Below are 12,190 nucleotides of genomic sequence, written 5' to 3'. Positions count from 1 at the left end.
AAAGGAGGATCTACAAAATATTAATGTCACTTTTATGTTGAGGTGCCCATACTTTTGCACCGGTCAAATTTTGTTTAAATGCGGATTGCACATTTTCTGTTAGTACAAAAAACCTCATTTCAATCCAGAAATATTACTCAGTCCATCAGTTATTAGATATATGAAACTGAACTAGCTGTTGCAAAAACCCAAATTGTTATAAAGAAAAAAGGTTAACATTAATAGGGGTGCCCAAACTTTTTCATATGACTGTAGTTCAAGTTTCTGTATTTGAGAGATATATGCCAAATCTATCTATAAATATACATTTTATGTAAGTCTCTTTTTCAATGCATGGTTAATTATTGGATGTGGATGATAATAATTGTATATTAAAAATGTTTTTGCAATGAATGTTAAAAAATTGATGTATCATCATTTGTAAAGTTGACTGGTGGAGCGATATAAGCCTTTCCCACCATTTGCTGGGATATACCGCTGGCTGGTCCACTAGACTGTATCTTATATTGTACTTTAGACCCTTAGGGTATTTTATATTTTTCTGATCCCCCCCCTCACTTTATGTTTCAATATATTGATATTTAATAAAAGTTTAACGAAAACATTTTTAGGAGTATTTTTTCTGTGATTATATAATGGTTCTAAACGGTGTGGTCATCCATTTCGGTGCCCCCTGATCCAGTTGCATAACTAGAAACTCATTGTCCCCAATGCAAAAGCTCCAACGGGACTCCCAATTATTGCAAGTCAGAATCTGGGTGCGATCTCAATCCTCGCACCTATTGTGCTTGCACCCCTGCCCCCAACCTTCACAAATATCCCAAACACCTAATTTTGATAGGTTGATCTTAGTATATACCGCAATATGATGTATCACAGTATATTGTACAAGTGATCAGACAATCATAGGTTCACGTCCCCTAGAAGGACTAAAAAAATCTAAGGAAAAGTAGTAAAAAAAATGTTAAAAATGTCAAAAACTATAAATCACCCCCTTTTTCTGAATCCAAAAATGAAGAAATTATCGATGTGAATTTATCCGTAGAACGCCGATCTATCAAAATGTGAAATGAATTAATCCCTAATGATAAATGCTATGCTAAAAAAAAAAACCAAAAAAAACCTCATTGCTTTTTTGGTCACCGCATCCCTCTCACCCCCATAAGCAAAATGTCTTATGTTCCCCAAAATGGTACCTACAGTGCATAACTGTGTTTTTTACCATTTCTCCAGGAGATTATATTGTAAAATGAACAGTATCATTCAAATCTACAACCCCAATTTATTAAATTAGTGACCCTGCACTTTCTTTTCCACCACTAGGGGGCTCTAAGACCCTAAAGGGGGCTTTACACGTTACGACATCGCTAATGCGAACTCGTTGGGGTCACGGAATTGGTGACGCACATCCGGCCGCATTAGCGATGCCGTTGCGTGTGACACCGATGAGCGATTTTGCATCGTTGCAAAAACTTGCAAAATCGCTCATCGGTGACATGGGGGTCCATTCTCAAAAATCGTTACTGCAGCAGTAACGAGGTTGTTCCTCGTTCCTGCGGCAGCACACATCGCTCCGTGTCACACCGCAGGAACGAGGAAGCTATCCTTACCTGCCTCCCGGCCGCTATGTGGAAGGAAGGAGGTGGGCGGGAAGTTACGTCCCGCTCAGCTCCGCCCCTCCGCTGCTATTGGGCGGCCGCTCAGTGACGTCGCTGTGACGCCGCACGGACCGCCCCCTTAGAAAGGAGGCGGTTCGCCGGTCACAGCGACGTCGCCGGGCAGGTAAGTATGTGTGACGGGTCTGGGCGATGTTGTGCGGCACAGGCAGCGATTTGCCCGTGTCGCGCAACAGATGGGGGCGGGTACCCACACTAGCGATATCGGGACCGATATCGCAGTGTGTAAAGCCCGCTTAAGCACATGCTTGCTGTACAAAGCTGTCCAGCAGCAAAAGTGCAGCAGTCATATGCAGCCTGTCGTGGCTTGTTACTCACCCAGGGCTCCATCATGAAGAACGGCCGACATGCTGGTGATCAGTTTGGAGCACACCTCGTTGGCTTGTGATTTGATGACGCTGCCGCTGGTACTGTGGCAGCGGAATCTCTCGAAGGCGTCCTTACGTTGAATGGAAGCCGGGTCCCCACCAATAAACATCTCCAGGGAGGAGTAACGAGGAACAAGAACCAGCTATAGGCAAAAGATGACAATGACAAAGTCCGTCTCACTCATGGCTCCTGGCATATATAGAAGTAGGGGCCCCATAGCAATGTGGGCCCTCATCATAGTGTTGGACTTTTACATCTAGGACAGAAGGGTCTGGTGTTTGTTTGCCCCTTTATCCCTTTTCAGGACATTTTGGTAAATCCCGGATGTCTATTTTTGCTAGTGATGCAGTTCCTCAGGGGAGGGGCATTCTGTGTGGATTCTAGCAGTGATTGGATCAAGGCTTTCCAAGCTCCGCCTTCACCCCTATGTCTCATGATTGTAAAGGTTATGTATAGCTCCAGTGATATTTACCGAATCTATCAGTATATTGGCTCCTTGTACTCTCTCCCGAGAGCTGTATCTGGTGAATTCAAGGCGGATGGTGTAACTGACCCCACGCTCCAGGCAAACCGGCTGAGGCAAGACCACATGTCTGTGAAGAAACAGTCATAATCAATGGTGAACTACTACATCTGCCATGTAAGAGGGACACAATCTGCAGATGCACTACCCCTATGACTGGGGACTGAATATTTTTTTGCACTGGAGTGGAATTAGCCATGAGCAGGGAATAACCCCTAAATATAGAGGATCTGTGGGGTCTGAATTCATTTAGGAGCCCCGTCTGTGGTTGGATACTAATATAGTAATCAGGGGTCTAAAAATGTTATAAGGCGTCTAGATATAATTAGGAAGTCACAATTGGGAACTTATACTGATAAAGGGGCCTGGTCTAGGGTCTGATATTATTATTTGGGTCTGAATATATATGGGGACTCAGATCGGGGGTCTGAATGGATTTAGGGGGTCAGGGTTGGGGTTTGTGATCAGTAAAGGGGCCTGGTCTAGGATCTAATATTATTATAGACTTCTGAATATATATGGAGACTCTGATATGGGGTCTGAATATATTTAGGGGGTAAAAGTTGGTTTCTGAGATCAGTAAAGGGGTCTGGCTTAGGACCTGATATTATTATATGGGTCTGACTATATGGGGACTCTTGTCTGGGGTCTGAATATACTGTATTTAGGGGGTGAGGGTTGGTATTTGAGATTAGTAAAGGGGCCTGGTCTAGGTTCTGATATTATATGGGTCTGAATATATATGGAGAGACTGATATGGGGTCTGAATATATTTAGGGGGTAAGGGTTGGTTTTTGAGATCAGTAAAGGGGCCTGATCTAGGCTCTAATATTATTATATGGGTCTGAATATATATGGGGACTTTGGTCTGGGGTCTGAATATTTTTTTGGGGGGGGGGTGGGGGGTGTCGGGGCTGTTGTTTGAGAACAGTAAAGGGGCCTGGTCTAGGTTCTGATATTATCTTATGGGTCAGAATATATATTGAGACTCTGAGCTGGGGGTCTGAATATATTTAGTGGGTCAGAGTTTGTGTTTGAGATCAGTAAAGGGGCCTAGACTGAGGTCTGATATTATTATATGGGTCTGAATATATATGGGGACTCTGGTCTGGGGTCTGAATATATTTAGGGGATCAGAATTTGTGTTTGAGATCAGTAAATGGGCCTGATCTAGGGTCTGATATTATTGTATGAGTCTGAATATATATATAGGGACTCTGTTTTGGGGTCTGAAATTATTTAGGGAGTCAGGGCTAGTCTTTGATATCAGTTAAGGGGCCTGGTCTTGGGTCTGATATATGTTTCTGAATATATATGGAGACTTTGATCTGGTGTCTGAATATATTTAGGGGGTCAAGGTTGGTGTTTGAGATAAGTAAAGGGGGCTGGTCTACAGCCTAATATTATTATATGGATCTGAGTATACCGTATATGGATTTTGTTCTGGGGTGTGAATTTTTTCAATAAAGGGGCCTGGTCTAGGGCCTAATATTATTACATGGGTCTGACTATATGGAGACTCTTGTCTGGGCTCTGAATATACCATATTTAGGGGGTCTCTGTTGGTGTTTGAGATCAGTAAAGGGGCCTGGTCTAGGGTATGATATTATTATATGGGTTTGAATAAATATGGGGATTCTGGTCAGGGGTCTGAATATATTTAGGGGTCAGAGTTGGTGTTTGAGATCAGTAAAGGGACCTGGTCTAGGGTCTGATATTATTATATGGGTCTGAATATATTTCAGGAGTCGGGACTAGGGTCTGATACTAATAAAGGGGCCTTGTGTAAGGTCTGATATTATACAGGGTCTGAATATATTTAAGGGGTCTGGACTGGGGTTTTGAATATAGTAGGCCATGCCATTTTATATAATTCACACCCCTCAAAAAAACACTCCTGAAAATTTGCCGCTCTTTGCCTTTGCTCTTGGTGGATTCATTATTTTTGTATGATGCGGCTGTACACGATTAAAAAATGTAGCTACTTGCTTGGAAAAAAAACAGCACCACATCTGTCTGCAGGTTGAGTGGGGTATTGCAGGTCACTCCATTAATTAGCTGCAGTACTAGACACAGCCTATGCACAGGTGTGGCGCTGTATCCAAATGAAAGCATCCATGTTTTTGTGGACATGTGTCACCTGGTAGTGGTAGGTAGAGAAATGGTCATCACGTCATCAGAAGGAATGGTGTTACCGCAGGGGCTGCTGGCTGGGATAGCACCGGGCCTAATAATGGAGATCTTCACTTGTTGCCACCTCTCGGGAAACTGCCCAAAAATCAATAAATCCAGAGACAATGAGAACGCTCCTATAGCAAGCTGATCATACACAGTATATCGGGTTTATAGGCCTGGTGGGCTGCAGCATCTAATCCACAGTGGATTGCATCTTGCGAGATAAGAAGATGGCAGCATTATTAATGCTATACAGTTAGGTCCAGAAATCTTTGGACAGTGACACAATTTTGGCGAGTTGGGCTCTGCATGCCACCACATTGGATTTGAAATGAAACCTCTACAACAGAATTCAAGTGCAGATTGTAACGTTTAATTTGAAGGTTTGAACAAAAATATCTGATAGAAATTGTAGGAATTGTCACATTTCTTTACAAACACTCCACATTTTAAGAGGTCAAAAGTAATTGGACAAATAAACCAAACCCATACAAAATATTTTTATTTTCAATATTTTGTTGCGAATCCTTTGGAGGCAATCACTGCCTTAAGTCTGGAACCCATGGACATCACCAAACGCTGGGTTTCCTCCTTCTTAATGCTTTGCCAGGCCTTTACAGCCGCAGCCTTCAGGTCTTGCTTGTTTGTGGGTCTTTCCGTCTTAAGTCTGGATTTGAGCAAGTGAAATGCATGCTCAATTGGGTTAAGATCTGGTGATTGACTTAGCCATTGCAGAATGTTCCACTTTTTTGCACTCATGAACTCCTGGGTAGCTTTGGCTGTATGCTTGGGGTCATTGTCCATCTGTACTATGAAGCGCCGTCCGATCAACTTTGCGGCATTTGGCTGAATCTGGGCTGTAAGTATATCCCGGTACACTTCAGAATTCATCCGTCTACTCTTGTCTGCTGTTATGTCATCAATAAACACAAGTGACCCAGTGCCATTGAAAGCCATGCATGCCCATGCCATCACGTTGCCTCCACCATGTTTTACAGAGGATGTGGTGTGCCTTGGATCATGTGCCGTTCCCTTTCTTCTCCAAACTTTTTTCTTCCCATCATTCTGGTACAGGCTGATCTTTGTCTCATCTGTCCATAGAATACTTTTCCAGAACTGAGCTGGCTTCATGAGGTGTTTTTCAGCAAATTTAACTCTGGCCTGTCTATTTTTGGAATTGATGAATGGTTTGCATCTAGATGTGAACCCTTTGTATTTACCTTCATGGAGTCTTCTCTTTACTGTTCACTTAGAGACCGATACACCTACTTCACTGAGAGTGTTCTGGACTTCAGTTGATGTTGTGATCGGGTTCTTCTTCACCAAAGAAAGTATGCGGCGATCATCCACCACTGTTGTCATCCGTGGACGCCCAGGCCTTTTTGAGTTCCCAAGCTCACCAGTCAATTCCTTTTTTTCTCAGAATGTACCCGACTGTTGATTTTGCTACTCCAAGCATGTCTGCTATCTCTCTGATGGATTTTTTCTTTTTTTTCAGCCTCAGGATGTTCTGCTTCACCTCAATTGAGAGTTCCTTAGACCGCATGTTGTCTGGTCACAGCAACAGCTTCCAAATGCAAAACCACACACCTGTAATCAACCCCAGACCTTTTAACTACTTCATTGATTACAGGTTAACGAGGGAGACGCCTTCAGAGTTAATTGCAGCCCTTAGAGTCCCTTGTCCAATTACTTTTGGTCCCTTGAAAAAGAGGAGGCTATGCATTACAGAGCTATGATTCCTAAACCCTTTCTCCGATTTGGATGTGAAAACTCTCATATTGCAGCTGGGAGTGTGCACTTTCAGCCCATATTATATATATAATTGTATTTCTGAACATGTTTTTGTAAACAGCTAAAATAACAAAACTTGTGTCACTGTCCAAATATTTCTGGACCTAACTGTATAACTGTATGGATGGAAATCCTACATGAGGCTCAGGGACATGGCTGTAGCAGGTGCTGAGGTAGCAGACTCACACTGGCCCTGGTGTCCTAGGTATGAAGATGGTAATATTATTAATAGAATGATAGAAATCCTATATAAGGCCTGGATATGTAGCTCTAATAGATGTAAAAATAGCAGTCTTACCCCAGCCCTGGTGTCCTAGGGGGCTTTTCCCAGATAACTAGATGGCAGTATTTTTAATGGCATGTAGCAGTATTGGTAGAAATCTTACATCAGGGCTAGAAATGTAACTGTATGGGATACAGAGGTAGCGGTCTTAGTGAGGCCCTGGTGTCCTAGGGGGCCTATCTGTCACATAAGATGGCGGTATTATTAACTGCATGTAGCAGTATAGATAGAGATGTAGCTATAGTAAGTGCAGAGGTCACTGTCTTACTGAGGCCCTGGTGTCCTAGGGGCCCTGTCTGGTCTGCCACATGAGATAGCAGTATTATTAACTGCATGTAGCAGTAAAGATAGAGATGTAACTATAGTAAGTACACAGGTCACTGTCTTAGTGAGGCCCTGGTGTCCTTGGGGGCCTATCTGCCACATAAGATGGCGGTATTATTAACTGCATGTAGCAGTATAGATAGAGATGTAGCTATAGTAAGTGCAGAGGTCGCGGTCTTAGTGAAGCCCTGGTGTCCTAGGGGCCCTGTCTGCCACATAAGATGGCATTATTATTAACTGCATGTAGCAGTATAGATAATGATATACAGTCATATGAAAAAGTTTGGGCACCCCTATTAATGGTAACCTTTTTTCTTTATAACAATTTGGGTTTTTGCAGCAGCTATTTCAGTGTCATATATCTAATAACTGATGGACTGTGTAATATTTCTGGATTGAAAGGAGGTTTATTGTACTAACAGAAAATGTGCAATCCACATTTAAACAAAATTTGACCGGTGCAAAAGTATGGGCACCCTTATCAATTTCTTGATTTGAACACTCCTAACTACTTTTTACTGACTTACTAAAGCACTAAATTGGTTTTGTAACCTCATTGAGCTTTGAACTTCATAGGCAGGTGTATCCAATCATGAGAAAAGGTATTTAAGGTGGCCACTTGCAAGTAGTTCTCCTATTTGAATCTCCTATGAAGAGTGGCATCATGGGCTCCTCAAAACAACTCTCAAATGATCTGAAAACAAAGATTATTCAGCATAGTTGTTCAGGGGAAGGTACAAAAAGTTGTGTCAGAGATTTAAACTGTCAGTTTCCACTGTGAGGAACATAGTAAGGAAATGGAAGAACACAGGTACAGTTCTTGTTAAGCCCAGAAGTGGCAGGCCAAGAAAAATATCAGAAAGGCAGAGAAGAAGAATGGTGAGAACAGTCAAGGACAATCCACAGACCACCTCCAAAGACCTGCAGCATCATCTTGCTGCAGATGGTGTCAATGTGCATCAGTCAACAATACAGCGCACGTTGCACAAGAAGAAGCTGTATGGGAGAGTGATGCAAAAGAAGCCGTTTCTGCAAGCACGCCACAAACAGAGTCGCCTGAGGTATGCAAAAGCACATTTGGACAAGCCAGTTACATTTTGGAAGAAGGTCCTGTGGACTGATGAATCAAAGATTGAGTTGTTTGGCCATACAAAAAGGCGTTATGCATGGAGGCAAAAAAGCACGGCATTCCAAGAAAAGCACTTGCAACCCACAGTAAAATTTGGTGGAGGTTCCATCATGCTTTGGGGCTGTGTGGCCAATGCCAGCACCGGCAATCTTGTTAAAGTTGAGGGTCGCATGGATTCAACTCAGTATCAGCAGATTCTTGACAATAATGTGCAAGAATCAGTGACGAAGTTGAAGTTACGCAGGGGATGGATATTTCAGCAAGACAATGATCCAAAATACCGCCCCAAATCTACTCATTCATGCAGAGGAACAATTACAATGTTCTGGAATGGCCATCCCAGTCCCCAGACCTGAATATCACTGAAAATCTGTGGGATGATTTGAAGCATGCTGTCCATGCTCGGCGACCATCAAACTTAACTGAACTGGAATTGTTTTGTTACAGGAATAATCAAATCTACCTTCATCCAGGATCCAGGAACTCATTAAAAGCTACAGGAAGCGACTAGAGGCTGTGATTTCTGCAAAAGGAGGATCTACAAAATATTAATGTCACTTTTATGTTGAGGTGCCCATACTTTTGCACCGGTCAAATTTTGTTTAAATGCGGATTGCACATTTTCTGTTAGTACAATAAACCTCATTTCAATCCAGAAATATTACTCAGTCCATAAGTTATTAGATATATGAAACTGAAATAGCTGCAAAAACCCAAAATGTTATAAAGAAAAAAAGGTTCACATTAATAGGGGTGCCCAAACTTTTTCTTATGACTGTAGCTATAGTAAGTGCAGAGGGCACAGTGTTAGTGAGGCCCTGGTGTCTTAGGGGTTGTCTGCCACATAAGATGGCAGTACTATTAAATACATATAGCAGTATAGATAGAGATGTAGCTAGTAAGGGTAGAGGTCATGGTCTTAGTGAGGTCCTGATGTCCTAGGGGGTCGTCTGCCACATAAGATGACGGTATTATTAACTTCATGTAGCAGTATAGATGGAGATATAACTATAGTAAATGCAGAGGTCATGGTCTTAATAATGCCCTGGTGTCCTAGGGGCCCTGTCTGCCACATGAGATAGCAGTATTATTAAATGCATATAGCAGTATAGATAGAGATGTAACTATAGTACATGCAGAGGTCACTGTCTTAGTGAGGCCCTGGTGTCCTAGGGGCCTGTCTGCCACATAAGATGGCACGTGGTATGCGGAAGCCTCATTGTTAAAGATTTTGCATACCTGGTTTATGTATTATTATTACCTGTGTATAGGGCTATTTTACCTTCGGCTCGTACCGGATGATGGCCTCGTACTCCACGGAGTACGGGATATTGCTGATCTGAAACTCCACGACTCCACCTTCAGGAACCAGAGCAAATCCTGGACCCGTCCATGTGGCAGGGCGACCCGCCGGGCGTTCACGCTCCGATACCGAAGACCCCTGTGAATCAAAGGAGGAGCAGATTTATGCAAAAGAAGGGTGGTCTCTGCCCTGCAGCTGTCAGGGCATGCTGGGAGTTGTAGTTTGGATGTAGTGCCAGCAGCAGACCACAGTATGGGCTATAAATAACCCGCTCTTCAGGGCCTGTTACCTGTCGTAGCAGCGCAGACTCCGCCTCGTAGGTGTAGTGGTCCAAGGCTATTCGGTAATACCCGGATTTGAGCAGGTTGCACTGCCGGCCCGCCATATTGTTTCTGCAGCGGCACTGGCCCGTCTCTGCCGCACAGCTAAAGATTAAAATCAGAAGAGGTTACAAAATCTGTCATATGGGACATCCCAACAAACTTCACAGACCTCATTCCTACCCCAAATTACAGACGACCTACAGGGTTACGTCCCCATGACAAAACTTCTTGCCTTTGGTGTGCAGAGGCTCAGTGTTATCATAGGGACCACTCAGCCTTATACGATTCAATCATATCCCTTTCAGAATGAAAGCGGGATTCATATTATTTGTCATAAGACTGATCTGCTGCAAGTGAAACCTCTGAGACCCCCAAAATCCAGAGAATGAAGGGGACGCAGCTCTGGTCTTCATGCAACTGTGCAGGTGACTGCAGCCAGCCCCCCTCATTTGGCCAGTGCCCTGGCTTCGCAGCCGTCACCACATCCCGAATACCCTACTATACTATGCAGAATAGAAAGCTGTATGTCTGCAAGGGGGGTCAGTAAAGGTGGGATATATATGCAGATTTGCATAAAACAGATTATATTTCTCGGGGTCGAATAGGATGGAGCTTAAAAGGTATGCGATTTGTCACCTCGCCCTTCTAGACTTACTGATTATCCCATGCACCACCGACGTCACAGTCACAGGCCCGACATCCATGGAGGTCATGACTGAGAGCCCAGTATTCAGGCTGGTGAAATCGGAGACAAAAAAAAGGAGAAATTAAATTGGAATTCATAACATAGAACTCATAGGTGGTCCTTACTATAGCTGGTCCTTGTCATAGGTGGTCATTACCATAGATGGTCCTTACCATAGATGGTCCTCACCATAGGTGGTCATTACCAGAAGTGGTCCTTACCATAGATGGTCCTCACTCCTAGGTGGTCCTTACTATAGATGTTCCCTGCCATAGGTGGTCATTACCATAAGTGGTCCTTACCATAGGTGGTCCTCACCCAAAGGTGGTCCTTACCATAGATGGTCCTCACCATAGGTTTTATTTACCATAGATGTTCTTCACTCTGGGTGGTCCTTATCATACATGGTCCTTACTATAGGTAGTCCTTTCCCATAGATGGTCCTCACCCATAGATGGTCCTCACTCATAGATGGTCCTTACCATAGATGGTCCTTACTCCTAGGTGGTCCTTACTATAGATGCTCCCTGCCATAGGTGGTCATTACCATAAGTGGTCCTTACCATAGATGGTCCTCACCCACAGGTAGTGCTTACCATACATGGTCCTCACCATAGGTTTTGCTTACCATAGATGGTCCTCACTATGGGTGGTCCTTACGATATGCAGTCCCTACCATAGGTAGTCCTTACCATAGATGGTCCTCACCCATAGGTGGTCTTTACCATAGATAATCCTCACTCCTTACTATAGCTGTTCCCTGCCATAGGTGGTCATTACCATAAGTGGTTCTTACCATAGATGGTCCTCACCATAGGTTTTGCTTACCTAGATGGGTCCTCCCCATGGGTGGTCCTTATCATACACGGTCCTTACCATAAGTGGTCCTTATCATATATGGTCTTCACTATAAGTGGTTCCTACCATAGGTGATCCATATCATAGATGAACCTCACCATAGGTGGTTCTTACCATAGATGGTCCTTACCATAGGTGGTCATTAGCATAGGTGGTCCCTACTATAGCTAATCCTCACCATAAGTGTTCCTTACCATACATGATCCTTACCATAGCTGGTCACCATAGGTGATCCGTACCATAGATGCTCTTTACCATAGGTTATCCTCATCATAGGTGGTCCTTTCCATACGTGGTCCTTATACTTGCTTATTATTATTTGTTAATTTGGCCCTCAAAACAGTGATTTAGCCAATTCCTGGAGATCCTTTCAAGATAGATCTTAGAGGCCGCACCTAAAGCTACGAGGGGCCGATCTACTACGTAGTGTGGGTCTGGTTTAGGTGGCCCTAAACTTTTTCCTTATAAATAGTAGGAACCTTAATCCCCCCCCCCCACATCCCAGCCACCATAGTGTGTTTTCACATGGACATGAAGAACAGCAAAGATGGGGGGGCACTGCGTTATCATCCAGCCACAATGAGCCAACCCTAATTTTGATATTAGATCCTAAATCCTCCGATGCTCTGGGTTAAGTTTTACTGAAGAGGTCAACAAAAGAGGCCACATTTTTCTTGGAATTTTTTTCTTTTTATGCAAAAAATTCATTTCTTTTATATATATATATTTGAAAAATATTTTTGGGAAA

The 12,190-nt window shown here is 43.3% G+C and overlaps 1 protein-coding gene and 1 long non-coding RNA gene across 4 annotated transcripts in view; one reads left to right on the top strand and one right to left on the bottom strand.

Annotated features, from left to right (window-relative positions):
- Positions 1–12,190, bottom strand: part of LAMB2 (laminin subunit beta 2) — a 123,214-nt gene that overhangs the window by 39,165 nt on the left and 71,859 nt on the right. For all 3 annotated transcript variants that reach the window (XM_075321471.1, XM_075321472.1, XM_075321473.1), the window contains exons 13-18: positions 10,555–10,634; positions 9,866–10,001; positions 9,556–9,714; positions 4,709–4,836; positions 2,518–2,638; positions 1,995–2,187 (exon numbers count right to left, since the gene is read on the bottom strand). In XM_075321471.1, coding sequence (XP_075177586.1) covers positions 1,995–2,187; positions 2,518–2,638; positions 4,709–4,836; positions 9,556–9,714; positions 9,866–10,001; positions 10,555–10,634 — 817 coding nt within the window. The remainder of the gene's footprint in view (positions 1–1,994; positions 2,188–2,517; positions 2,639–4,708; positions 4,837–9,555; positions 9,715–9,865; positions 10,002–10,554; positions 10,635–12,190) is intronic.
- The window catches only part of LOC142249674 (uncharacterized), a 72,774-nt gene that overhangs the window by 47,270 nt on the left and 13,314 nt on the right, over positions 1–12,190 (top strand). The window lies entirely within an intron of this gene.

This window comes from Anomaloglossus baeobatrachus, chromosome 8 (assembly GCF_048569485.1).
Source record: "Anomaloglossus baeobatrachus isolate aAnoBae1 chromosome 8, aAnoBae1.hap1, whole genome shotgun sequence".
Taxonomy (NCBI): Eukaryota; Metazoa; Chordata; class Amphibia; order Anura; family Aromobatidae; genus Anomaloglossus; species Anomaloglossus baeobatrachus.
The sequence above is the reverse complement of the archived record's forward strand: the minus strand, read 5'-3'. Positions and strand labels throughout refer to the sequence as shown.